This window comes from Pristiophorus japonicus, chromosome 2 (genome assembly GCF_044704955.1).
Source record: "Pristiophorus japonicus isolate sPriJap1 chromosome 2, sPriJap1.hap1, whole genome shotgun sequence".
NCBI lineage: Eukaryota > Metazoa > Chordata > Chondrichthyes > Pristiophoridae > Pristiophorus > Pristiophorus japonicus.
Window position 1 is genome coordinate 314,640,552 of NC_091978.1, and position 27,972 is coordinate 314,668,523.

At 48.2% G+C, this 27,972-nt stretch overlaps 1 protein-coding gene across 1 annotated transcript in view; it reads left to right on the top strand.

Annotated features, from left to right (window-relative positions):
* Positions 1–27,972, top strand: part of rapgef2b (Rap guanine nucleotide exchange factor 2b) — a 710,204-nt gene that overhangs the window by 324,731 nt on the left and 357,501 nt on the right. Inside the window, exons 5-6 of the mRNA XM_070871784.1 lie at positions 6,911–6,986; positions 15,697–15,864. Coding sequence (XP_070727885.1) covers positions 6,911–6,986; positions 15,697–15,864 — 244 coding nt within the window. The remainder of the gene's footprint in view (positions 1–6,910; positions 6,987–15,696; positions 15,865–27,972) is intronic.

Below are 27,972 nucleotides of genomic sequence, written 5' to 3' on the forward strand. Positions count from 1 at the left end.
CCACCCCCAACCCCGCAGTCTCTCTCTCCACCCCCCCCAGTTTCTTTTTCTCTCGCTCGCTCTCTCTCTCCCACCCCCCAATCTCTCTTTCTCCCTTTCTCCCCCCCCCTCTCTTTCTCCCCCCCCCCCAGTCTCTCTTTCTCCCCCCCCCAGTCTCTCTTTCTCCCCCCCCCCCCAGTCTCTCTTCCCCCCCCTCCCAGTCTCTCTTCCCCCCCTCCCAGTCTCTCTTCCCCCTCCCCCCCAGTCTCTCTTCCCCCTCCCCCCCAGTCTCTCTTCCCCCTCCCACCCAGTCTCTCTTCCCCCTCCCCCCCAGTCTCTCTTCCCCCTCCCCCCCAGTCTCTCTTCCCCCTCTCCCCCAGTCTCTCTTCCCCCTCCCCCCCAGTCTCTCTTTCCCCCCCCCTCCCAGTCTCTCTTCCCCCTCCCCCCCAGTCTCTCTTCCCCCTCCCCCCCAGTCTCTCTTCCCCCCCCCTCCCAGTCTCTCTTCCCCCCCCCCCCCCTCCCAGTCTCTCTTCCCCCCCCCCTCCCAGTCTCTCTTCCCCCCCCTCCCAGTCTCTCCCCCCCCCCTCCCAGTCTCTCTCCCCCCCCTCCCGTCTCTCTTCCCCCCCCTCCCATCTCTCTTCCCCCCCCCTCCCGTCTCTCTTCCCCCCCCCCTCCCGTCTCTCTTCCCCCCCCCTCCTGTCTCTCTTTCCCCCCCCCCAGTCTCTCTTCCCCCCCCCCGTCTCTCTTTCTCCTCCCCCCCTCTCCGTCTCTCTCTTCTCACCCCCCCCAGTCTCTTTTCCTCCATCCCCAGCCCCCCCAGTCTTTCTTCCCCCCCCCCCCCCGTCTCTCTCTCTTCCCCCCCCAGTCTCTCTTCCCCCCCCAGTCTCTCTTCCCCCCCCAGTCTCTCTTCCCCCCCCAGTCTCTCTTCCCCCCCCCCAGTCTCTCTTCCCCCCCCCCCAGTCTCTCTTCCCCCCCCCCCAGTCTCTCTTCCCCCCCCCCCCAGTCTCTCTTTCCCCCCCCCAGTCTCTCTTTCCCCCCCAGTCTCTCTTCCCCCCCCAGTCTCTCTTCCCCCCCCAGTCTCTCTTCCCCCCCCCCAGTCTCTCTTCCCCCCCCCCCAGTCTCTCTTCCCCCCCCCCCAGTCTCTCTTTCCCCCCCCCAGTCTCTCTTTCCCCCCCCAGTCTCTCTTTCCCCCCCCCAGTCTCTCTCCCCCCCCCAGTCTCTCTCCCCCCCCCAGTCTCTCTTCCCCCCCCCCAGTCTCTCTTCCCCCCCCCCCAGTCTCTCTTCCCCCCCCCCCAGTCTCTCTTCCCCCCCCCCCAGTCTCTCTTCCCCCCCCCCCAGTCTCTCTTTCCCCCCCCCAGTCTCTCTTCCCCCCCCCTCCCAGTCTCTCTTCCTCCCCCTCCCAGTCTCTCTTCCTCCCCCTCCCAGTCTCTCTTCCCCCCCTCCCAGTCTCTCTTCCCCCCCCTCCCAGTCTCTCTTTCCTTCCCCCAGTCTCTCTTTCCTTCCCCCAGTCTCTCTTTCCTTCCCCCAGTCTCTCTTTCCTTCCCCCAGTCTCTCTTTCCTTCCCCCAGTCTCTCTTTCCTTCCCCCAGTCTCTCTTTCCTTCCCCCAGTCTCTCTTTCCTTCCCCCAGTCTCTCTTTCCTTCCCCCAGTCTCTCTTTCCTTCCCCCAGTCTCTCTTTCCTTCCCCCAGTCTCTCTTTCCTTCCCCCAGTCTCTCTTTCCTTCCCCCAGTCTCTCTTTCCTTCCCCCAGTCTCTCTTTCCTTCCCCCAGTCTCTCTCCCCCCCCCCCAGTCTCTCTTCCCCCCCCCAGTCTCTCTTTCCCCCCCCCCAGTCTCTCTTCCCCCCCCCCCAGTCTCTCTTCCCCCCTCCCAGTCTCTCTTCCCCCCCTCCCAGTCTCTCTTCCCCCCTCCCAGTCTCTCTTCCCCCCCCTCCCAGTCTCTCTTCCCCCCCCTCCCAGTCTCTCTTCCCCCCCTCCCAGTCTCTCTTCCCCCCCTCCCAGTCTCTCTTCCCCCCCCTCCCAGTCTCTCTTCCCCCCCTCCCAGTCTCTCTCCCCCCCCTCCCAGTCTCTCTTCCCCCCCTCCCAGTCTCTCTACCCCCCCTCCCAGTCTCTCTTCCCCCCCTCCCAGTCTCTCTTCCCCCCCTCCCAGTCTCTCTTCCCCCTCCTCCCAGTCTCTCTTCCCCCCCTCCCAGTCTCTCTTCCCCCCTCCCAGTCTCTCTTCCCCCCCTCCCAGTCTCTCTTCCCCCCCTCCCAGTCTCTCTTCCCCCCCTCCCAGTCTCTCTTCCCCCCCTCCCAGTCTCTCTTCCCCCCCTCCCAGTCTCTCTTCCCCCCCTCCCAGTCTCTCTTCCCCCCCTCCCAGTCTCTCTTCCCCCCCTCCCAGTCTCTCTTCCCCCCCTCCCAGTCTCTCTTCCCCCCCCTCCCTCAGTCTCTCTTCCCCCCCCTCCCTAGTCTCTCTTCCTCCCCCTCCCAGTCTCTCTTCCTCCCCCTCCCAGTCTCTCTTTCCCCCCTCCCAGTCTCTCTTTCCTTCCCCCAGTCTCTCTTTCCTTCCCCCAGTCTCTCTTTCCTTCCCCCAGTCTCTCTTTCCTTCCCCCAGTCTCTTTTTCCTTCCCCCAGTCTCTCTTTCCTTCCCCCAGTCTCTCTTTCCTTCCCCCAGTCTCTCTTTCCTTCCCCCAGTCTCTCTTTCTTTCCCCCAGTCTCTCTTTCCTTCCCCCGGTCTCTCTTTCCTTCCCCCAGTCTCTCTTTCCTTCCCCCAGTCTCTCTTTCCTTCCCCCAGTCTCTCTTTCCTTCCCCAGTCTCTCTTTCCTTCCCCCAGTCTCTCTTCCCCCCCCAGTCTCTCTTCCCCCCCCCAGTCTCTCTTCCCCCCTCCCAGTCTCTCTTCCCCCCCCTCCCAGTCTCTCTTCCCCCCCCTCCCAGTCTCTCTTCCCCCCCTCCCAGTCTCTCTTCCCCCCCTCCCAGTCTCTCTTCCCCCCCCTCCCAGTCTCTCTTCCCCCCCTCCTAGTCTCTCTTCCTCCCCCTCCCAGTCTCTCTTCCTCCCCCTCCCAGTCTCTCTTCCCCCCCCCCCAGTCTCTTTCCTTCCCCCAGTCTCTCTTTCCTTCCCCCAGTCTCTCTTTCCCTTCCCCCAGTCTCTCTTTCCTTCCCCCAGTCTCTCTTTCCTTCCCCCAGTCTCTCTTTCCTTCCCCCAGTCTCTCTTTCCTTCCCCAGTCTCTCTTTCCTTCCCCAGTCTCTCTTTCCTTCCCCCAGTCTCTCTTTCCTTCCCCCAGTCTCTCTTTCCTTCCCCCAGTCTCTCTTTCCTTCCCCCAGTCTCTCTTTCCTTCCCCCAGTCTCTCTTTCCTTCCCCCAGTCTCTCTTCCCCCCCCAGTCTCTCTTCCCCCCCCCAGTCTCTCTTCCCCCCCCCCCCCCCAGTCTCTCTTCCCCCCCCAGTCTCTCTTCCCCCCCCCCAGTCTCTCTTCCCCCCCCCTCCCAGTCTCTCTTCCCCCCCCCCCTCCCCAGTCTCTCTCCCCCCCCCTCCCAGTCTCTCTCCCCCCCCTCCCAGTCTCTTTCCCCCCCCCCCCTCCCAGTCTCTCTCCCCCCCCCTCCCGTCTCTCTTCCCCCCCTCCCGTCTCTCTTCCCCCCCCCTCCCTGTCTCTCTTTCCCCCCCCCAGTCTCTCTTTCCCACCCCCAGTCTCTCTTCCCCCTCCCCCCCAGTCTCTCTTCCCCCTCCCCCCCAGTCTCTCTTCCCCCCTCCCCCCCAGGTCTCTCTTCCCCCTCCCACCCAGTCTCTCTTCCCCCTCCCACCCAGTCTCTCTTCCCCCTCCCACCCAGTCTCTCTTCCCCCTCCCCCCAGTCTCTCTTCCCCCCTCCCCCCAGTCTCTCTTCCCCCCTCCCCCCAGTCTCTCTTTTCCCCCCCCCCTCCCAGTCTCTCTTCCCCCTCCCCCCAGTCTCTCTTCCCCCCCCTCCCAGTCTCTCTTCCCCCCCCCCCTCCCAGTCTCTCTCCCCCCCCCTCCCAGTCTCTCTCCCCCCCCTCCCAGTCTCTCCCCCCCCCCCTCCCAGTCTCTCTCCCCCCCCTCCCGTCTCTCTTCCCCCCCTCCCATCTCTCTTCCCCCCCCTCCCGTCTCTCTTCCCCCCCCCTCCCGTCTCTCTTCCCCCCCCCTCCTGTCTCTCTTTCCCCCCCCAGTCTCTCTTCCCCCCCCCCCGTCTCTCTTTCTCCTCCCCCCCTCTCCGTCTCTCTCTTCTCACCCCCCCAGTCTCTTTTCCTCCATCCCCAGCCCCCCCAGTCTTTCTTCCCCCCCCCCCCCGTCTCTCTCTCTTCCCCCCCCCAGTCTCTCTTCCCCCCCAGTCTCTCTTCCCCCCCCCCAGTCTCTCTTCCCCCCCCCCAGTCTCTCTTTCCCCCCCCCCCAGTCTCTCTTCCCCCCCCCCCAGTCTCTCTTTCCCCCCCCCAGTCTCTCTTTCCCCCCCCCAGTCTCTCTCCCCCCCCCCAGTCTCTCTCCCCCCCCAGTCTCTCTTCCCCCCCCCCCCAGTCTCTCTTCCCCCCCCCCCCAGTCTCTCTTCCCCCCCCCCAGTCTCTCTTCCCCCCCCCCCAGTCTCTCTTCCCCCCCCCCAGTCTCTCTTCCCCCCCCCAGTCTCTCTTCCCCCCCCCCAGTCTCTCTTCCCCCCCCCCCAGTCTCTCTTCCCCCCCCCAGTCTCTCTTCCCCCCCCAGTCTCTCTTCCCCCCCCCAGTCTCTCTTCCCCCTCCCCCCAGTCTCTCTTCCCCCTCCCCCCCAGTCTCTCTTCCCCCTCCCCCCCAGTCTCTCTTCCCCCTCCCCCCCAGTCTCTCTTCCCCCTCCCCCCCAGTCTCTCTTCCCCCTCCCCCCCAGTCTCTCTTCACCCTCCCCCCCAGTCTCTCTTCACCCTCCCCCCCAGTCTCTCTTCCCCCTCCCCCCCAGTCTCTCTTCCCCCTTCCCCCCAGTCTCTCTTCCCCCCCCTCCCAGTCTCTCTTTCCCCCCCCCTCCCAGTCTCTCTTTCCCCCCCCCTCCCAGTCTCTCTTCCCCCTCCCCCCCAGTCTCTCTTCCCCCCCCCCTCCCAGTCTCTCTCTCCCCCCCCCTCCCAGTCTCTCTCCCCCCCCCCTCCCAGTCTCTCTTCCCCCCCCCTCCCGTCTCTCTTCCCCCCCCCTCCCGTCTCTCTTCCCCCCCTCCTGTCTCTCTTTCCCCCCCCCAGTCTCTCTTTCCCCCCCCCAGTCTCTCTTTCCCCCCCCCAGTCTCTCTTTCCCCCCCCCCAGTCTCTCTTTCCCCCCCCCAGTCTCTCTTTCCCCCCCCCAGTCTCTCTTTCCCCCCCCCAGTCTCTCTTTCCCCCCCCAGTCTCTCTTTCCCCCCCCCAGTCTCTCTTTCCCCCCCCAGTCTCTCTTTCCCCCCCCCAGTCTCTCTTTCCCCCCCCCAGTCTCTCTTTCCCCCCCCCAGTCTCTCTTTTCCCCCCCCCAGTCTCTCTTTCCCCCCCCCAGTCTCTCTTTCCCCCCCCCAGTCTCTCTTCCCCCCCCCCCAGTCTCTCTTTCCCCCCCCAGTCTCTCTTTCCCCCCCCCCCCCAGTCTCTCTTTCCCCCCCCCCCCCCAGTCTCTCTTTCTCCTCCCCGCCTCTCCGTCTCTCTCTTCTCCCCCCCCCCCCAGTCTCTTTTCCTCCATCCCCAGCCCCCCCAGTCTTTCTTCCCCCCCCCCCCGTCTCTCTCTCTTCCCCCACCCAGTCTCTCTTTCTCTCTCTCTCCAACCCCCCAGTCTCTCTCTCTCTCTTCCCCCCCCCCAGTCTCTCTCTCTCTCTCTCTTCCCCCCCCAGTCTCTCTCTCTCTCTCTCTTCCCCCCCAGTCTCTCTCTCTCTCTTCCCCCCCAGTCTCTCTCTCTCTTCCCCCACCCAGTCTCTCTCTCTCTTCCCTCCCCCTGCCTCTCTCTGTCTCTTACCCCCAGTCTCTCTCTCTCCCCCAGTCTCGCTCTCTTTCTCTCCCCCCCCACTCTCACTCTCTCTCTCTCTCTCTCTCTCTCTCTCTCTCTCTCTCACTGATATTTTCTCTGCCACAGAAGGCTGCGAAAATGTTCGTGTCGAAAATCACAGCGATACTGTAGGCAAAAGTCCTGAAGATAATCCAAAAGCTAGAAGCAGCTCCAGTGGCAATGGGCTCCACGCGGTTCGGCTCCACTTTCGGCTTCCTCGTACGTCGCACTGCGCATGCGTAACCGAATCGAGCGACCATGCGCAAAATGGGGCGGAAAGACACACACACACACACACACACACACACACACACATACACACAGTTGCAAATAATCACTCTGCTAACTTTTTCCAGTACTGATAAAAGGTCATCAATGTGAAACTTTAACTCTTTCTCTCTCTGCAGATGTGCCTGGCTTGCTGAGTATTTCCAGCATTTTCTCTTTTTACTTCATAGTTTTTGTGAATACTTTGGAAAACACCCCATAGAGGAGAGTAATTTAGCAAATTAATTGCACCGTATTCAACATTATTAATTTCGCACAGAAATTGATGTATATTAATTATACACACTGGGAGTATCCTGTATGGGTAACTGCTAATAAGTAAGTGGGTATTCTGGTTGGTCAGCGACAGATGTTGCACTGAGCCAATCATAATGTCTTGAAGTTTGTGTCTAACTATAGGGATGTGGGGACGCATAGGCTGTTACTCCCTGAGCTAATTCCTCAACAACAAACCAGAGCTAGTCCAAAAACAAACAACGGTGGTCAGCTTAATTCTTTTAACATAAAAAATTAGAGGTGAGAATTGTATACTTTTTCATTTGACTTGCTTACAGTTTTTGCTTATGTACTTTTAGTGGTAGTTTCGTATCAGGAAGTTCCATCTTAACAGGATAGTTCTAACAATAATTTGTAAATGTAATTTCAAATGTTTCTGCATGCAATATGGTTATTGTTTTGATCACTTGCTTAAATATTAATATACTTTTCTTTCCCTCTAGTTTTGGCAAGCGATCCGCAGGGAGTTTGAGGCGTGGCTGTGAATGTATTGTACTAGAGCCTTCAGAAATGATTGTGGTAAGCTTCATCTTTTTATAGTAATTACAACCAATGAAGTACTTTTGAAGTGTAGTCGCTGTTGTAATGTAGGAAACGCGGCAGCCAATTTGCACACAAGGTCCCACAAACGTGTGATCATGCCTGGATAATCTGTTTTACTGATGCTATTGAGGGATAAATATTGACCAGGACATCAGAGGTTCCCTGCACTTCTTCGAAATAGTGCCATGGGATCTTTTTGGTCCACTTGAGAGTGCAGATGGGGCCTCGGTTTAACATTTGGAAAGAGGTGACATGATAGGTCCAAGTCAGCATGGATTTGTGAAAGGGAAATCATGCTTGACAAATCTTCTGGAATTTTTTGAGGATGTTTCCAGTAGAGTGGACAAGGGAGAACCAGTTGATGTGGTGTATTTAGACTTTCAGAAGGCTTTCGACAAGGTCCCACACAAGAGATTAATGTGCAAAGTTAAAGCACATGGGATTGGAGGTAGTGTGCTGACGTGGATTGAGAACTGGTTGTCAGACAGGAAGCAAAGATTAGGAGTAAATGGGTACTTTTCAGAATGGCAGGCAGTGACTAGTGGGGTACCGCAAGGTTCTGTGCTGAGGCCCCAGCTGTTTACACTGTACATTAATGATTTTGACGAGGGGATTAAATGTAGTATCTCCAAATTTGCGGATTATACTAAGTTGGGTGGCAGTGTGAGCTGCGAGGAGGATGCTATGAGGCTGCAGAGTGACTTGGATAGGTTAGGTGAGTGGCAGATGAAGTATAATGTGGATAAATGTGAGGTTATCCACTTTGGTGGTAAAAACAGAGAGACAGACTATTATCTGAATGGTGACATATTAAGAAAAGGGGAGGTGCAACGAGACCTAGGTGTCATGGTACATCAGTCATTGAAGGTTGGCATGCAGGTACAGCAGGCGGTTAAGAAAATAAATGGCATGTTGGCCTTCATAGCGAGGGGATTTGAGTACAGGGGCAAGGAGGTGTTACTACAGTTGTACAGGGCCTTGGTGAGGCCATACCTGGAGTATTGTGTACAGTTTTGATCTCCTAACTTGAGGAAGGTCATTCTTGCTATTGAGGGAGTGCAGCGAAGGTTCACCAGACTGATTCCCGGGATGGCGGAATTGGCATATCAAGAAAGACTGGATCAACTGGACTTGTATTCACTGGAGTTCAGAAGAATGAGAGGGGATCTCATAGAAACGTTTAAAATTCTGACGGGTTTAGACAGGTTAGATGCAGGAAGAATGTTCCCAATGTTGGGGAAGTCCAGAACCAGGGGTCACAGTCTAAGGATAAGGGGTAAGCCATTTAGGACCGAGATGTGGAGAAACTTCTTCACCCAGAGAGTGGTGAACCTGTGGAATTCTCTACCACAGAAAGTTGTTGAGGCCAATTCACTAAATATATTCAAAAAGGAGTTAGATGTAGTCCTTACTACTAGGGGGATCAAGGGGTATGGCGAGAAAGCAGGAATGGGGTACTGAAGTTGCATGTTCAGCCATGAACTCATTGAATGGCGGTGCAGGCTCGAAGGGCCGAATGGCCTACTCCTGCACCTATTTTCTATGTTTCTATCTCATCCGAAGTATGGCAGCTCTTACAATGCAGCACTCCCTTCGTACTTTCTGACTTGAGCAAGAGTACTATGTCTGAATGTTTTTTCAAGCAATTTAAGCCATTCAAATGTTTACTTTATGAATGCTAATTTTAATCTTTTAATTTAAAGTTTTATTGTGTGGTATGCTGATTCTGTTTTTTTTAATCAAATTTTAAATTGGATGTAGCTTTAAATGGCCTGATAGAGCAGGTTGGTGTGCTAAGTTACACAGTGATTAGATATGGGCAACATGAATTTTTCATGTTGCCTGGTTTGTTTACACAAAAATTCTTCCCCTTTCCTTGCCAATATTGTGCAATTCCTTGTCATCAGCATGAGTTGCACTGTGTTATCAAAGACCTTGGAACGTGTTGCTCATTTGTCCTTCTGAGCTTACTTGTAAGTGGCATAATGGAGAATTGGAGGGAAGTCTTAAAGCGGAGAGAATTTTTAAACATGTACTGTGGATATTCACTGCATTGCACGTTGTGGTAACTACTTGATATTCTCGGTAATTATGACAAATAGTCCACCATTTTGGTGAATATATTTTTAACTAGCAGTCATGTTTTTCTTCAAAGATTTTATTCAGGAAGGTTTACTCTAATCAGTTTGGTTATATAGTTTTAGGATGCCTCGTGAATAAAATAATCAAATCTAATCTGATTTCTCGTTTAAGAGCTCTTCTGGTTGTAAAGGTTGTCGCAAGTTAATTTTTGTCCTTTCACTTACTGTGGTGATCGCGTTACTGCAGTAAAATCAATATAAAATTCATTGTATAAGTTGTAGTTTTATACAGTTTTGTAACTTGTAAACATTGACAAATGTGGAAGTACCCAAATTTAATTGTCAAAAAAAAAGTAAAGCATGAACTTTTCAAATTTTTCTGTAGTAACTTTGCTAAAAAAAAGATTATTTGCCTTCGTCAATACAGCATTTTAAATGAATGGGAAACAAAACTTTGCACTTAAATGTTGACATATATATTTATTTTGTAATTTATTATAAGTGGTTAAAGCGGCTGTGTTCCTTTTATTTGTGTGCTCTTCAGCAGGAGCTCCTAGCAATCACCAAAAAAATTAACATAAATCTGGAAGGGCTGTATCATCCATTATTCAAGCATTCAGGGAGATTGCCAATAAACATTTCCAGTTTAATAATAAGGACTGTTCCAGAGATATTTGGAAAAGTAAGATAGATGCAAATTAACTCTCTTTTTTCAGTCTTTTGTTTCTTGTCTCACATTTAACTTTTTAAGAAAAGAACACCTGTAGCTGTAATTGGAGTGGAAATGGTATTCACAATTCACAAACTCTTGGGCTCAAGTTTCGGCTCGAGTTGCTCCTGTTTTTTTGGAGCAACTAGTTTAGAATGGAATATCATATAAATTGCAATTCTCGGCATTTAGTTTGCTCCAATTATAGTGAGCTAGAATAGTTTCGTTTTAAAATAGTTTTTTTTTCAAAAGGGAGCGTTACCAGCTACTTACGCCTGTTTTGCAAGTTTAGGCAGTGAAAACTTACTCCAAATTAACTTAGAATGGAGTAAGTGTAGATTTTTGTACGCTCAGAAAAACCTTGCCTACACTTTATAAATTCGACGTAAGGAACGAGAGATGGGGGGCGGTGGGGGGGGGGGGGGAAAGTTTACAAGCATTAAACACTTCATTTTTACAAATAAAGAGACATGATCAATAATAAATGACAAATAAATCAACCAATAAATCAATCAAAAAAAATTAAAAATAATAAAAAATTACAAGTTTCTGCTCACCACCTGCAGCACTGGGAGCCCCCAGCAGCTCCTGCTGTGCCGCGCCGAGCTGGAAACGGCCCTACAGATATCGGAGAATCGTGAGGTAAGTATTTGCCGCTTTTTCAGTTCTACAAATTAGGTGGGCCTCTCCGATGTGCGCTGTCCTGGCGGGGGTCCAAAACTTGAGCCCTTCTAACTATACCCTAATAGCTGGCACTGAGTGCCCATTCAATATCCTATATAAAGCTACCTACCATGGGAGATGTTCACAGATATTTATTTATGTAAATGTGATGGGTGAAGGAATCAGCAGTGAGTAAGGAAAAAACTATTCACTTTCCAAGAATTTATTGAAGAACAATTACCTAGTTGTATCTGAGGAGATCTCTTACAAACTTCTTTTTAATTCCTTTTCGTGGAGATAGAGACATTTGCACACCTGAGCAGTCTCCCTCTGCAAGAATGTAGCCTCATGATTTATTGTGACAATGCCAATGTAAGCTCAAAACGTTTTGTGTAATACAGGTGCAGCGTCGAGAATCCGGAACCCTCGGGACTGAGGCCGTTCTGGATTCCGGGCTTTTCCGGACTTTCGATTGCCTTTCTGACGTCACGAATCCAGAAACACCCAAGTCTAGGTTCGGGTATATATGGATTTCGGAATGTCAGAAAGGGTGGGGGGAGGGTGCGGTCGCCGCCGAGGAGCTGTTGGGGCCAGCCACGGAATTGTTCGGGCCGTTGGCCCCGTCGATGAGGTCGTCTGGTAGGGCCTTGCCGTCAAGGAGATGTTTGGGTGGGCCTCGCTGCCGAGGAGCTGTTTGGGCGGGTCGGCGAGGAGGCCCCGAGGTAAGGGCAGCGGCGGTGCCAGGGGTGAGGCGAGGCCTGAGATCGGGCGGCGGCGGGACTCTGAGGTCGGCGAGGTCGGCAGGGTCGGCGGGTCTGGATTCTGGAACATTTTACAGATTCCGATCGACCCTGCCACCGATCAGTTCAGATTTTCAACGCTGCAGCTGTACATACACTTACGGTGCATTGTTCGGAGCAACGCAGTTCAAAAATGTACATAGGGCCAAAAAAAAAATCTAAATTGGTCCAAATAACCACTGCTAGTTAAATTGATATAAGCTGAAATATCTCAAGCAAGCACCACCAAACTATCTAATTAAATTTAAAAAAATTCAAACAAGAAATTATGAGCCAGCAAAAAGGGCAAAATGAACATTCAAATCTTAAAATAATTTCATCATACTGTTTTTAGCTGCTTTTTTTCTTCATTGAGATCGGTGTATACTGTTAAACAAAATATGAAAACATAAATTATGCCATTTTGAAAAAAACTCACTAAATTTAATCTTGACATTGATCATTTATTGTTAGAAATATCTGGAAGAAGAATTTTTCTTTGCACAAGACTGCACCAATCTCTGAAATGTAGTCACAGCTTTCGAAATTTTACTTGTCCGATATATATTTTCAATATATGTTGACAATTAGTATGTGAATACTATTAAAATATTATAATCTGAGAGACTTGTATCTTTCTGTAACAGTAAGTTATATATTATATTACCTAGTGTAAGTCTTGTGATATACTGGGGGGGGAGAGTTTTAATGGGGTCAAGTTTCGGCCTGGGTTGCTCCTATTTTTTTGGAGCAACTAGTTTAGAATGGAGTATCTTAGAAATTGCAATTCCCGGCATTTAGTTTGCTCCAGTTCTAGTGAGTTAGAACAGTTTCATTTTAGAACAGATTTTTTTTTTCCAAAAGGGGTCGTGTCTGGTCACTTATGCCTGTTTTGCAAGTTTAGGCAGTGAAAACTTAATCCAAACTAAATTAGAATGGAGTAAGTGTAGATTTTTGTACGCTCAGAAAAACCTTGCCTGCACTTAGAAATCAGGCATAAGGAAGAGAGGTAGGGGGTTTGTGGGGGGGGGGCTGAAGGGAAGTTTGCAAACATGAAACACATCTCTTTTACAAATAAAGACCCTCATCAATAATAAATGATAAATAAATCAATAAATCAACCAATAAATCAATTATAAAATTTTTTAAAAAATTTAAAAATCAATAAATAAAAAATTAAGTTACTACTCACCGACTGCAGCACTGGGAGCTCTCCAACAGTGTGCTGGGACGCCCCCCGCCCCCCCTCCACGTCTCTCTCTCTGTCTCCTGTCAGTGTCTCTGACAGCGAGGGATGGGGAGGGGAAGAGGGGGGGAGGAGGGAGAGAGGAGAGGGAGAGGGAGGGAGAGGAGAGTGGGGCCTGGCAGACAAGAGGAAGCCGGGCTGAAGACTTCGGGCAAGGCCCGCCCCCAGCAAGATGTCGGGCGGGCGGGCCCCGCCGAAGACGTGGAGTGAGCGGGAGCTGAACGGGGGGGGGGGGGGGGGTGGGGGGAGGAGAGAGCGGGAGCTGAACGGAGGTGGGGGGGTGGGGAGAGAGAGCGAGGGGGGCGGCGGTGGGGAGATGGAGCGGGAGCTGAACGGGGGAGCGGGAGCTGAATGGAGGGGGGGGGAGAGAGCGGGAGCTGAACGGAGGGTGGGGGGGGAGAGAGAGCGGGATCTAAACGGAGGGGGGGGGGCGGTGTGGGGGGGGGAGAGAGAGCGGGAGTTGAATGGAGGGGGTGGGGGGCGGGGAGAGAGAGCGGGAGCTGAACGAAGGGGGGGGGAGAGAGAGTGGGAGCTGAACGGAGGATGGGGGGGTAGAGAGCGGAAGCTGAACGGAGGGGGTGGGGAGGGCGGGGGGGAGAGAGAGCGGAGCTGACCGGGGTGGGGGGAGCCGGAGGGAGCGAGAGCTGAATGGTGGTGGTGGCGTCGGGTGATGGGGGGGCAGGGAGCAGGAGCTGGAGCTGAAAAGGAGGGAGGCCAGAGTCCGATTTTCGCCGCCCCAGTGAGCCCATTCAGGTCCCTCCCACACAGCCTCGGGCGCTTGGAGCTACTGCACATGCACGCACACTCTAGCGCGCATGTGCAGCGGTCCCGACACTGTTTTCAGCGCCGGGATCTGGCTCCTCCCCCCACAGCTTGTGCTGCGCTGCGCCAAGGTCCAGAACGTTCCAGCAGTGGGGAGAATACCGAGGTAAGTTTTAGGTGCGGTTTTGAGCGTGGAAATCAGGCGGGGCTGCGCCATTCTAGGCGCGGCCCAATACTTGACCCCAACATGAGGAGCGGGTGGATTCTGGTGCAAGTGAGGGTGTCAAAGTCGTGGAAAACATCAACACATCCAAAAGACGGCTCCAACATGGCAACTTGTGTGTTTAACTCAATAACAACAACTTGGATTTATATAGCTCCTTTAATGAATTAACTCGCCCAAAGTCTCTTCACAGGAGTATTATGAGACAAAATAAATTTGACACCAAGCCACAGAAGGAGAAATTAGGGCAGATGACCAAGTAGGCACATTCAGCTGCATGTGTGTAGCCCTTCCGGAGAGGCGGGTTAGTGATTTAAATATTTAATCGGTGAATTTCAACAATTTTAACTGGCATTTAAATTTAACAGCACATGCACGGGTTTCCCAGGTTTCATGAAATTCGCCATTGAAACCAAGGCGAGAAGAGAACGGCAATTTATGGGGCTCATTAAAAGACAGGCAAATACAGCAGTAGTCAGTGCTCACAGTTGCTTTCTTACCTACCACTGGTAAAGGGTTTGTTGAGAGTACTTGTAGTGAGAGGCTAATTTGTGCACATTAAAGATATTGAGATTCGAGATCAGGATGGATGGCACCATGGCTACCTTAGATTGGACCTTTGGCGAGGAGCAAGATAATCATCAGCAGCAACAGCCTGCTGTGGAGAGACCTGCAGGCAGTTAGCAGAGAAGGGAGCAGCAAGAGAGGAGTCGAGCTCGCAGGAGGCACTACCTGCATAACCAAATTGATATACCCTCTGTTTGGGTCCCATGATTAGCCCTCGTGCCATTCTGTAATGGGCTAATTGCCAGCAAAGCAATGTGAATTCAGCAAAATTGCAATCGTCATTGATTTTGATGGGCAGCAGGGAAAAGCTATTATTGACTGTTTCGGTGAGGGTCTCGACGGATCGGCGTATAAGTCCCAGGTAATTATGGTATGGCATAAATCATGCAATAATTTATTGGAACTTCTGTGCCATAATGGGGTACACACAGATGTACCATTACTATGGTGCAAGTTTTCAGGAAAATCTAGACCATTATCTTTAATCCCCTCAAAAAATTACCCATATTTTATGCAACATGGGTAAGTATTGTTTTATGTGCTGGTCATGGAGGCTTTAAACCTGGGGCCTTCAACCTATCTGGCCTGTTTAGCCGTGGCAACTTCAGACATCTATTCTATGCTGATATTTCTTTTTACTGCACTGATTTTACAGATTTGCAGATTTGGAAAGATTTTCTTTCTGCACTCATTGATTGATGAATCTTTAACTTGAACACCAAGATCTCTTTGTATTGCCAGCCTGAGTTACAAACAAGTTAATAGAAGCATTAATTTCAAATTTATATGTGGTCTGCTTACTTCAGCTCATGAAGACTGAACATTTGGACAAGCCTGTTTTGGAGCAGCCTACAATCAACTAATTAACTTTGGTTTACAATCAATTGTATTTATATAAACTATACTGTTATAATTGATCCATTTGATCATTTTAATCACTCCTAGTTTTAATATAATCAGATTATTTTTGGCAAATAAATCAGGTATCAAGATTAGAAATGCCCTAGAGTTTAAATTATAATTGAATTTCTGTTTTATTTCACAATACAAGCTCAATAGTAGCTAAACTCATGAGGCTGAATAGTTTTAGTTAGTATTTTATATCAATATCTGCGCAGTAGATCTTCAGATTGAATAAATGTTTATGGTGCAAAGCAATTCCAATACCTGGTGGTTTAATCCTTGCTGGTAGAAATGCAATGTTGGATGCAAACTCTCTAAATTTCTGGGCTGGAGAAATGCTTGGTATGCATTGTCATAATGAAATATGGTGGATTGTGAAAAGAATGTTGTTTTTGCACTTTGCTTTTGGCACTCAAAGTACATTGTCTAGTAGTCTGGAAGATATATGACCGAGGAGGAAAACAGAAAGTGTAGTGAATCTTCAAAAAATGTATGGTATCTGGTTTGGCACTGGGAGTGCTTATTATTATGGGTTTTCCATGTCATTTTCTCTTGAGAAGCTTTGCATCCTTTTCTCTGAAATAAACTGTGCTTCCCTAATACAGATCAAAATATTGCCAGATATTGCTACTGCATTTCACTAATCACCATTGATTTGGCAAATTCATCTGTGATTCTCTCAAATAGTAGGTGTTGAAGATTTTAGAAGCTTGTTTCAAATAATTGTTATTAAAGCTGCTTGTTTGTTTGAAGGTGGACTACATGGATGAAAATGAGGAATATTTTCAGCGGCAAGCTTCTCACAGACAATCTCGTAGGCGATTTAAAAAAATTAACCAGAAAGGGGAGCGGCAAACAATCATCGACACTGTGGATCCTTATCCTGTGGGAAAGCCACCATTACCAAGAGGGTATCACACGGTAAGTCTTTTTGATAGATTATTTTTATTTAGTAGATCTTTTTCGAATCAGTCTCAATGGATTGTCAACAAATACTGTTTCAATGGAGTCTTTAAAAAAAAATTGACAAAAAGCAAATTCCTGTCAAAGTTGCCATCCCTGGCACAGTTGTTTAGCATGTTGCCCTTCCACCTTTGGTGCCTGTGTTTACATCCAGCCCAGAGTGATGGGACATGATCTTATTAAATGGCGGAGTAGGCTCGAGGGGTCAGGTGGCCTACTGCTGCTCCTATTTCTTATGTTCTAAGTTCAGTGCCGAAACAGTTGCACACCTGTTTTGTTTAACACTCTACTTTGACTTTGAAAGCATCGGCAGAAGGGGAACTACTCATTGCATTAGAAAAATCTCATCCATTATAGATAAATTGGTTTTGAATTGAAATGAGAATTGTGTTTCTTTTGAAAACATAATTCCTTTTTTCTGATTTAGTTAAAATAGTGGCATTTAACTGCTAACCAGGATTGGTAGTTTGAAGGTCAAACATTCACTTGACACAGTCTTGCTCCTTTCAATTTTTTCCTAAATTGTAACGGTCCATTTATATTTAGTGCTTCCGTAGTTCAGATTGTGGGAGAGTGAAGACATATGCTGGCTCCCTGCAATTGCATTGCTAAAACATTTAGTCTGTGGCACAGTGTGTTGGCCTCTGATTCTGCCACCAGGATAAAGGAGGCAGCATTAACAATTTAAATGCAACAAATAATTACACTAATGTTGCTATCCCTTTATCTAAACTACAAAAGCCTATTTAAAAGTGTTTAAATGTTATCCCTAATTGGATTCAGTCTCTCTTCAGATAATTGTTATTGTAATTAAGTTTGATTTATCAAGCCTCCATTTTATTAAGAGTAAAGGCAAGATGCGTAAAATCCAGAGATGAAGTTTCATCATGTGCTTAGTTTTTAATTTGAATATTTTCTTGCTCTTCTGGTTAGAGCACTCAGTGGTCACTTAGTTAACCCATGTGGCATGATGCACAACTTTTTTTTGATTTGGTTTTAAAAATAAGAATTTTTATATCCATATATTTGTCATCTGTTTACGAATATGATGGCTTTTTGCACACGTGATTGCTTTGTTGGCATGTTTTGAATTTTTGAACAGCCATATGTCAAATTTGCCCTCATGAGCTTCCAGTTAGTAAGAAATATTCAGATTTATATTGGGCAAGTTGAAAAGATGCAATTCATATATTTAGATTGTATCAGCTTATAAGAGAGACATCATACATTTTATATAATTGTCTATTTCCCATACGACTCCTCCCTCCTTCATCTTCTTCAGTTTTTTTTAATGGGAAATATAAGTTAATGGCAACTTCTTCTACCCATAGCTTTTAGCAGGAAAGGGCCGTCGTAGCAATCCAGATCGCCTAAATAACTGAACACACAATACTCAATACTCAAATGAGAAAAATGAAAACTAACTGCCAATCATTCATTGTAATTGTAAAGTGAGCAATGATATCAGTGGCAATCAGTTCCTTGTCGAGTTAAGACTTTTCCAAAATGTATTGTGGGCTTGTTGTTTTAAAAATGAAAACCTGTGTATGATAATGCCTCATTTATATTATTAAATATTAGGTGATTTGTGGTAGCATTTGGTTGGCTAATGAGGCATTGATAGCTTCTTGGACTGTAGGCACTGCTTAGCTGGTGTGGCATTATTGTACATTCACTGAAATTGATACAGCAGTGCATCTTAACTAAACTAATGCAAATTGGCAACTGAATCTTGAGAAAATTTTGGGGTATTGGGAAGTCTGAATTGACGAATAATAATTTGATATACTGTACATCGGAAATTGTAATCTCTAAAATATTTTATTAAGGTGATACTTGATGGGTGTAGTACAGGTGCAGTGTCCAGAATCCGGAACCCTTGGGACTAAGGCCGTTCCGGATTCTGCGTTCGGACGGGCCCCGCCGTCGATGAGCTGTTCGGGCGGGCCCCGCCGTCGAGGAGCTGTTCGGGCGGGCCCCGCCGTCGAGGAGCTGTTCGGGCAGGGCCCCGCTGAGGTGGGGCTGTTTAGGCGTGGCCCCGCCAAGGTGGAGCTATTTGAGCAGGGTCCTGCCATGGAGGAGGTGTTCGGGTGGGCCTCTCCATGGAGGAGGTGTTCGGGCGGGCCTCGCCATGGAGGAGGTGTTCTGGCGGGCCCCGTCATGGAGGAGGTATTTGGGCGGGCCCCGCCATGGAGGAGGTGTTCGGGCGGGCCCCGCCGTCGAGGAGTTATTCGGGCCGGCGGGCCCCACTGCCGAGGAAGTGTTCGGGCCTGCGGGCCCCGTCGCAGAGGAGGTGTTGGAGCAGGCCGGTGAGGAGGCCCCGAGGTAAGGGCAGCAGCGGCGGCAAGGTGAGACGAGGCCCGAGGTCGGCGGGTCCGGATTCACATTTTACGGATACCGGACAACCCTGCCACCGATTGGTCCGGATTCCAGAACATTTTACGGATACCGGACGACCCTGCCACCGATCGGTCCGAATTCTGGAAGTCAGGATTTTGGACGCTGCACCTGTACCATAGAATAGTGAAAAACCTTATATATTTTGAAAGAAGCTAACATCCCCAAGGTCTTGTAATTTCAAGAATCAATGTGGGTAGTGGTAATTATGGTGTCTGTTATTTAAGTCGTTGCACATTCTGCTGAGACCCATAAATAATAGAGTAAGTTATGGATGTAAAAATGTGGTAGAATTTTCTTCCCCCACCTCCCCTAGTAAACTGGTAATTTAGAAACTTAAAATGCATGTTTGTGTTTAAATGGGATGAAATATTTTTCCTTTTCTATTCTTCCTACCAAAGTAGATAACCTCACATTTTCCCACATTATACTCCATCTGCCAATTTTTTGCCCACTCACTTAAATTGTCTATATCGCTTTGCAGACCCTTTGTGTCCTCCTCACAACTTGCTTTCCCACCTATCTTTGTATCGTCAGCAAATTTGGCTACAATACACTCGGTCCCTTCATCCAAGTCAGTAATATAGATTGTAAATAGTTGCGGCCTCAGCACTGATCCCTGTGGCACCCCACGAGTTACAGCTTGCCAATCTAAAATTGACCCATTTAGCCCAACTCTCTGTTTTCTGTTAGTTAGCCAATCCTCCATCCATGCTAATATATTATCCCCAACATCATGAGCTTTAATCTTGTTTAGTAATCTTTTATGTGGCACCTTATCGAATGCCTTTTGGAAATCCAAATCCACGACATCTACTGGTTCCCCTTGCTCGTTACATCCTCAAAAAACTCTAATAAATTTGTCAAACACGATTTCTCTTTCATAAAACCATGTTGACTCTGATTGATTGTATTATGATTTTCTAAATGTCCTGCTATTACTTTCTTAATAATGGATTTGAGGTGCCTGCTGTACATATTCCACATCTCTGAGCCATATAGGAGGGCGGGTATCACTACTGCCCTGTCGACCATGGGCTTGGTGCTGAGTTTGAGGTCCTGGTCTTCAAACACTCTCTTCCTCAGGCGACCAAAGGCTGCACTGGCACACTGAAGGCGGTGTTGGATCTCGTCGTTGATATCTGCCCTTGTTGACAGTAGGCTCTTGAGGTATGGAAAATACCACGCTGCCTCCGCAAGATCCTGCAAATCCATTGGCAGGATAGGCGCACCAACATTAGTGTCAGGCCAACATCCCCAGCATCGAAGCATTGACCACGCTCGATCAGCTCCATTGGACGGGCCACATTGTCCGCATGGCTGACATGAGACTCCTGAAACAAACGCTCAACTCGGAGCTTCGACACAGCAAGCGAGCCCCAGGTGGGCAGAGAAAACGCTTCAAGGATACCCTCAAAGCCTCCTTGAAAAAGTGCAACATCCCCTGGGAATACCTGGCCCAAGACTGCCCAAAGTGGGGAAAAGCATTCGGGAAGGCACTGAACGCCTCGAGTCTCATTGCTGCGAGCAAGCTGAAGTCAAAGGTCGACTGCACAAGGAGCGCGTGGCAATCCAGTCACCCCACCCACCCGTTCCTCCAACCACCGTCTGCCCCACCTGTGACAGAGACTGTCGGTCACGCATTGGACTCTTCAGTCACCTGAGAACTCATTTTTAGTGCGGAAGCAAGTCATCCTCGACTCCGAGGGACAGCCTAAGAAGGAGAATAATGGATCCCATTGACAGATGTTGGGCTAACTGGCCGATAGTTTCCTGCTTTCTGTCTCCCTCCTTTCTTGAATAAGGGCGTTATATTTGCGGTTTTTCAATCCACTAGGACCTTCTCAGAATCTCGGGAATTTTGGAAGATTACAACCAATGCATCCACTATCTCTGCAGCTATTTCTTTTAAGACCCTAGGATGCAGATCATCAGGTCCAGGGGACTTGTCATCCTTTAGTTCCCATTAGTTTGGCTAGTACTTTTTCTGTCCTGATAATTGTTTTAATGTCCTCTGTCTCTTTTGCTCCCTGATTTTCTACTATTATTGGAATGCTTTTAGTGCCTTCTACCGTGAAAACAGATACAATATATGGCATTAATCCTATTTAGCTGCCAGATATACACTAAACCAAAGGTATCGTAATTATTAGGCATAATCTTAACGGACAATATTAACTGCTTAGTCAATAGTGGATCTACGGTGAACTGTCAATTAATAGTTTGTGACTAACTGTGTGTATCTCTGTTGTGGACTCCCTTTTGTTGTAAGATGATAGTCTTCCACCATATAAATAGTTTTTATTGTGTTGTCTAACCACATAACCAGAAAAAGATAACCTTTAAACTATTAAATGTTCATCTGACTAGTTTTATTCATCTATAGATATAGATCACTTAGGTTTTATTTGTTTTTTGAATTTTACTTCATGGAAAATGCACACTTTTTTCCTTTCTTAGTGTCTTTGGGCTCAAAATTGGCCCACTCCTTTTTTCAGTGCACTCACCAGAGATGCGCCGACTTTCTGCATGGAAAAGTGCTCTGAAAAAATCGGTCTCCACTTTGGGTGCTGTCCGGCCTCTCCCAGGTCTTCACGCAGCATGGCCAGTCGGTTCGGGGCTGGAGCTAGCGTCCCGCGCTGAAAACTGTGCCGGGATGTCTGCACATGCGCGTTGGAGTGTGCGTGCATGCGCAGTGGCTCCTGCCCCCAGCCTCTGTGTGCGTGCTGCATCGTGGGAATTTGGCATAATTGTTGCTAGTTAGAGGTATGCCTGACCTGAGAGACAGATGCAGGACTAAGCGCCTCGCTCGGACTGGACATCGAGATTGTGCCACTCGGGGAAAGAGCAAGCTCGATTCGGAATAGATTGACTTTGCCGATATGCCTGGCCTGAGAGGCAGAAGCAGGAGAAATGTTCTTGGTGCAGGAGAAAATGTCTCGTTCGGATTGGACATCGAGATCGTGTCATTTGGGGAAAGAGCAAGCTCAATTCGGAAAAGATTGACTTTGTCAATTGTATTTTTTGTTGTTGGGAAAGATCATACGCACAATTATTTGGAATATATCCATTGAGTCCGTCAAATCACTTTGAAAAGTGGGATGATGATGATCATCATACTGGCTGCTGGTGCGTCCCGCCCCTATCCCAGGCCAAGTGGCCTACCGCACAGGCCGGTCTGCTGCCTTCTCGGGTAGAGTAGGACTTATTTATTTCTATTTTTTATTTGGATATTTTGAAAAAATTATGTAAATATATTTTGTCTCTTGTTAATAGTGGTGACCATTTGTCAAGTCTATTTACCTGTTGCTATTGTGAAAGAAGAACATAAGTGATGGAGGAACACTGAGTGAATATCTTATTTATTGAAGTAGACTTTATTTAGATAATATGGGCTCAATTTTGGCCCAGTATAATCACAAGTGGCCACATACGCTGGTCTAAGTTAGTTTGGAGTAACTATTAGCTGGCCAAAGTGGCCTAAATGGCCAAAATGGGCATAGGTGGCTGGTAACGCCCCCTTTTGGAAAAAAAAACAAAATTTTAAAAATCCTAACGCACTTACACTGGCGCAAATTGAATTTGCAAAATGGGGATTTTTAGAAAAATCAAGTTGCTCCAAAAAAAAACTGAGCAACTCCTGGCCAATTTTGAACCCCGTGTAACTCAAAATCCAGGCTTCATTTTGTTCACCGATTGTTTATCCAGTTTTGAGTTAGATTGACACCGATCCCTGGGGCACCCCACTAGTTACCGATTGCCAACCGGAAAATGACCCAAACATCCCGACTCTCTGTTTTCTGTTAGCCAATCCTCTATCCATGCTTAATGTATGACCCGCAACCTCGTGAACCTTTATCTTGTGCAGGAACTTTTTATGTGGCACCTTATCGAATGCCTTCTGGAAATCCAAATACAATGAGAGGCACATAATTAAATTTTTATCTTTGCTATAAAGAGCAGCTTTATAAATTAGGAAAAATTGTTAATTTTAAAGCATGATAAATAGAAGTGAGTTGTTTGATTTCAGATACAGTATTTAAAAAGATTACTCCTAAAATGCGAAATAAAAAGGTTACTTTTTATTTTGCCTTCAAAATTTTGCACATGTTCTTTTGATTTTTGGGTTTTGACCTGCAGATTATGTGTGTAAAATTTTGAAGTTGATATAAAGGATTAAAGCTTTATAATCAGCTTTTTGAAGATCCTGAGACTTTAATCTACTATCCTTAATTATAAATTGATCCAACCTGCTTACTCGAACATTGCTCACTACTTGTTACTGAATTAGTAGTATCTAAAGTTGGCCATGTAGCTCGATAATTTTGAAAATTTAGTGTTTGTTTATTTCAAAATATTACGTTTGTACACAAAGTGTCGTGTTTTTCAAATAGGGAAAAGTAGAGTTGCAAGAAGCTTCAGTGCTTTGCAGTAACTCAGCAAACCAGTAACGTGAGGAGGGCGGATTCCTCTCCTACTGAATTGCCTGTGTTAGCCACACTATTGTGGAGTAATAGTAGCAAAAATTGGAAGAAAAGTTATCCCTATGCTGCTATCACACCACTTCGGTTGCTTACTTAGAGTAACATTTGTGGAGTCCTGGAAGCAGGTTACCTGGGCTCTTGACTGCATGACCTGGGGAAATTAGAAGGATTCATGCCCTCAAAAAATAAAATTACAACAAAAATTAATTTTGGGAGCTTTCAAAATTAAACCTGCAGCACTTACTGCAGCATTTTGATTAGATTTTTTGCAGAGCTTTCAGCTACCTCGGTCTCTCACTCTGAAAAAGCCTATTCAGAACTTGCCGCTTACATCATTTCTTTGGTTACTTCTCACAGCCCATTTCCCATCATTGATCTGTGTCTGGTTTTATCTTTGTGAAGCACTTTGGGACAATTTATTATGTTAGAGATACTATATAAATGCAATTTATTTTTACACTGTAGAATGTCTCTCTCTTTCACCAATATTCTTCTCTTGCCACTTCCTCTCCTGAGGGTATTGATTCCTTGGTGGAGTATGAGTTCATGGTTGCCTCTGATATATAGAATTACATAGGATATGCAGCACAGAAACAGGCCATTTGGCCCAGCTAATCCATGCCGCCATTTATGTTCCACTCGAACCTCATCCCATCCTTCCTCATCTAACTCTATCAGCATAACCCTCTATTCCCTTCTCCCTCATATGCTTGTCAAGCCTCCCCTTAAATGCAACTATACTATTTGCCTCAACTACTCCCAGTAGTTTCTTCTGAATTCCCTATTTGATTTTTTGGTGACCATCTTATATTGATGGCCTCTAATTTTGCTGTTCCCCACAAGTGGAAATACTCCCTCTGTGTCTACTCTTATCAGAACCTTTCAGAATTTTGAAGACCTGTATTAGGTCACTCCCCGCTCTTCTCTTTTCAAAAGGGACCTACCCTATTCATCCTTTCCTGATGGATATAACCGTATAGTTCTGGTATCATCCTTGTAATTCTTTTTGCACCTTCTCTAGTGTCTCTGTATCCTTTTTATTATATGGTGACCAGAACTTACACAGATATCTTGCAGAAATGGCAGTTAATAACATGTGAACATAGATAGATATTTGTGGAGAGGATGCGGGTAAGGCCTAAAAACCTGGGAAGGCCAGGGATGTGGAGATCCCGCCGATCATAATGGCAGAGCAGTATTTGTATATTGTAACTCCGCCTCCCACCCGACAGCCAACCAAGGGACAGCCTGGTTGGCCGGTGGGCAGGCGGGAGGGAGCACTAGTGGCAAAAGGCCACGGCCAGTGACCATTGGGGTCGGCTCCAGTTGGCAATCGGGGTGGGGGGGGAGCGAGGGAAGCTGGAGATCGATGCCTCTCAACAGCAGGACACTCGGATGCCTTATGATCCACTGCTGTAAAAATGGCATTGGATGTCATGTTCGGGTTGGGTGCATTTCACATTTTATGGGGAGGAATGGGGGAGAAAACAACTGTTTTCAGGATACTCAGCTTTAATATGGAAGGTGTTTAGGTTTTTTAAAACTTATTAGTGTCTTTTTTTCAAACAATTACATTTAGGAAAGCAAAGAAAAACACAAAATACAGGTCTGATTATTCAGCACAAATGTGTTGTTACAACAAAGGACACTTAAAATAGTAAATATGCTAGGGCAAATTTAGAGAGGCTGCACTCAACACATATTGCAGAATTGGATGTGGAAGTCACTGGTTGATTTGCAGTGCTTCTAAGTTACTGGTAATGTCCACTCCCGATTCTCTGATCTGTACACCTTTTTGTGGTGACTCCCAGAGTGAAGCATTATAAAATTTACTTAGCTTGGCTGACCTAAAGTTTGAAAGCAGAGCAAGGTCACATCAAGCAATTGCTCAATTGGGGAGCCATAAAACAGGGAAGGGAATTGCCACAGCAAGAGGCCTGAGGTGCGCACATCTCTCCGTACCAAGTCGCATAAATCGAAAGCTGGCTCAGATCATGCAAAAAACCCATTACACAGAACAGTTTGTCTATAAGTGATTGAATATGAATTTGAGCATAATCAAAAATGAATGAGAAATCTATTTCATGAGGAAAAACATGCTAACAAAATATATTTGTACGCTATAATGACTGAGGCTGAGCCCTCGAGTACATTTTGAAGAGGTTTATGTTTTATTATATGATGCAGTTTTGAGTCATTGTAATGATGTAGAGATTTATGTTGAGGCTGTGATGACATTGTTTTAAAATAACTTGGGGGTGAAATTCCGTTGCGCCCCGTTTGGGGGCGGCAACATTCGGGAGGCGGGACCTTCTGCGGCAGGCGTGGAAGTCCCGCCCCGCTCTCAAAATTCAGGTTACCACCCCAGAAAGGAAGTGAAGTCCTTTCTGGGCCGTGTAGCGCTGCCGCATAGGAGGGGTTCTTAGGACCCAAGCTGCAAACTCTGCAGGGATGAAATGGACCCCGTGATTGAAGCGCCAATGGGGCGTCAAAGCAAAATGTCAGTTTTTTTTAATGTGGCCGCCACCTCCCTTTTAGTCGTGCCCCGCGAGAGGCCTACAGTCTGGTTCATGTCGCCTGAAGCTGTCGTTTGCATCGCCCGCTGCAACTTCAGAGGGTGCTCCCCAATTTTTGTTCCAGGGTGATAACGGGGTGCTGCGCACAGTGATGACATCATCAGCGACAGAGCGGGGTGCTGTGGGTTACCGCAGCCACTAAACCCCCCATGGAATTTAGCAAGAGTCATTAGCCGTACCCGGGCGAAAAGTCGTTTGCGCTCAATAGGAGGCACTGAATTTCTAGGCCCTATTGACAACTATTGCTCCAATGTATGTACTTTTACTTGAACCCATTTTCATTCAGTGACAAAGCATTCAAGCATGTTTTCCTGCTGTGTGTCTTGTTTCTGCTTCTGTTTTGAAGGGCATTCTGTAATTTCACCTCAGTTGAAACTGGAAAATTCAATGCTGGAAACACTCAGAAGGTCATTGAGAAAATTTTGAGAGAAGAGATGAGTTAACATTACTGATGTAGATCCTTCATTACTTGAAATGTTAACTTGTCTCTTCTCTCCACAGGGGTTGACTGACCTGAGTGCTTCCAGTTTTCTGTTATTGTTTCAGATTTTCAGTATCTGCAGTTTAAATGTTTTTTTGTTTAAACTTGAATATATTTTTTTAAATGCCATTTAAACTGGATTTTTTTAAACTGCTGTTCTTTTGGGCCCAAGTTTCCACCGACCCTTAGAACGGCGCATCTCCGTGAGGTCCGCCAATTTTCTGGAACAAAAAGCGCGCCAATCCTTACCGTGGTATTCTCCACGCTGATCAGGCATCCTTGGGACTTGGTGCAGCGCAGCAGAAACAGCGAGGGGCGGAGCTACAGCCCTGCGCCGAAAAGAGTGCTGGCAGCTGCGCGTGTGCGCAGTGGCTCCTGGCCCTTGCAGCGTGTACTGGCTCCGGGCAACCCTATCCCTGGCCAAGGGGACGATGCGATGTTCGCCGCCCCTATCCCGGACCGAGTGGCCTGCCGCACAGGCCGGCCGCTGCCTTCCCGTGCTCTCACCAGTTCATTGTTGTAGCCTCTCGCATCCCCCATTGCCTGCATCCTCTGCTGCCAGTGCTGCCCCTCCCGTTCAGTTGACAGAGTGTGTGCGCGGGGTGCTCGAGGGAGCAGGAGCTGGAGGAGCCCGGGGGGCGCGGCTCGAGACCGGTCCACCAGATCAGCACCAGGAGTCATACAGCACGTTTGCGGCGGAATTCTTCGAGACACAATACTGGGGGAATGAAGCTACTGGTTTGTGTCACTGATCACATCTATGTCAAGAAATTTCAAAGCATTAATGCCTAAAGATAATATCCCTTTTGGACTTTATAAATCAAGTTCAAGACTCAATCCACTCTGAGGGCTACAAGAAACAGGTTGGTGCGGGGGGACTTTTGATCGGGAGGGGGTGGGGGGTGGGGGGGGGAAGAGTTTTGATTGGTGGGGAGGGGGGGGGAGGAGGAGAGTTTCTTTAAATGATTTAGAAAAGAACAAGCTGCTCGAATTAGAAAAGTTGTCCCTCGACTGCTGATAAGAGCAGTAAGAAAGGCAGTCAGCACTATCAAAGTTCAACTTCTGATATAAATATTATTAAGTGTATGTTTTATGAAGTTTTATATAATGGAATTTGTAAATTATGTGTAAGTTACAGTACAAGATCTGTATTAGTTGTTGTGAAGGTGTTTAGTGCTTTGCAAGGTCCTCTAACTTCCCTAGTTCACAGATGTTCTGTTTACTATCAAAGCAATGTTTAGGGCAGCTTGAATTCAGCATTTCCAGCTACGCTAGTAGGACAGTGTAATGAGAATAGATGGTGTTAAGTCAGTATTCATTGCAGCACTATTCTTGTCACAAGGTTAAATAATTATTCAAATTGGTAGGGTATGTCTTAATTTAAGAAATATGGCAGGATACTGTTTTATCTTAAAGGTTTCCATAATTATGCTTTAATTATCGACACTTTAAATATTGAAGCAATTATCTGCATGAACATTTTTGTTTCCTTCTGCACATGCGTGCTGTCGACCCGCCCCTTTTTGCGCACGCGCACTCCATCCCCTTCTGCGCATGCGCACAGGCACCGAGGTCCAGCCATGCATGCCAATGCCGTGCAGTGCAGCGCACATGTTTTGTTCAGCTCCGTGGATCAAGGCCCTGAAGAAGCTTGGGGGAAAGAAAGGGGTGAGATGAGGGATTGGGCGAGAGAGAGTGAGAGAAAGGGACGGGGAATCGGGGAGTGAGAGAGGGGGCAAGATTGGAGGGAGAAAGACGGGGGAGGGAGGGGATGTGGGTGGGTAGAGAGAGAGGGACACGGGGAGAGATGGGAGATGGAGAGTGAGACGAGGGGTGATTGGAGGGAGAAGGACTGGAGGGGAGATCGGGGAGATAGAGGGGGAGATCGGGTGGGGGGGAGAGAGGGGGAGATCGGGTGGGAGAGAGAGAGAGGAGGAGATGGGGGGAGAGAGAGAGAGAGAGAGAGGAGGAGATGGGGGGAGAGAGAGAGAGGAGGAGATGGGGGGGGGGAGAGAGAGAAGGAGATGGAGGGGGGAGAGAGGAGGAGATGGGGGGGGGTGGAGAGAGGAGGAGATGGGGGGGGGGAAGAGAGAGGAGGAGATGGGGGGGGGGGAGAGAGAGGAGGAGA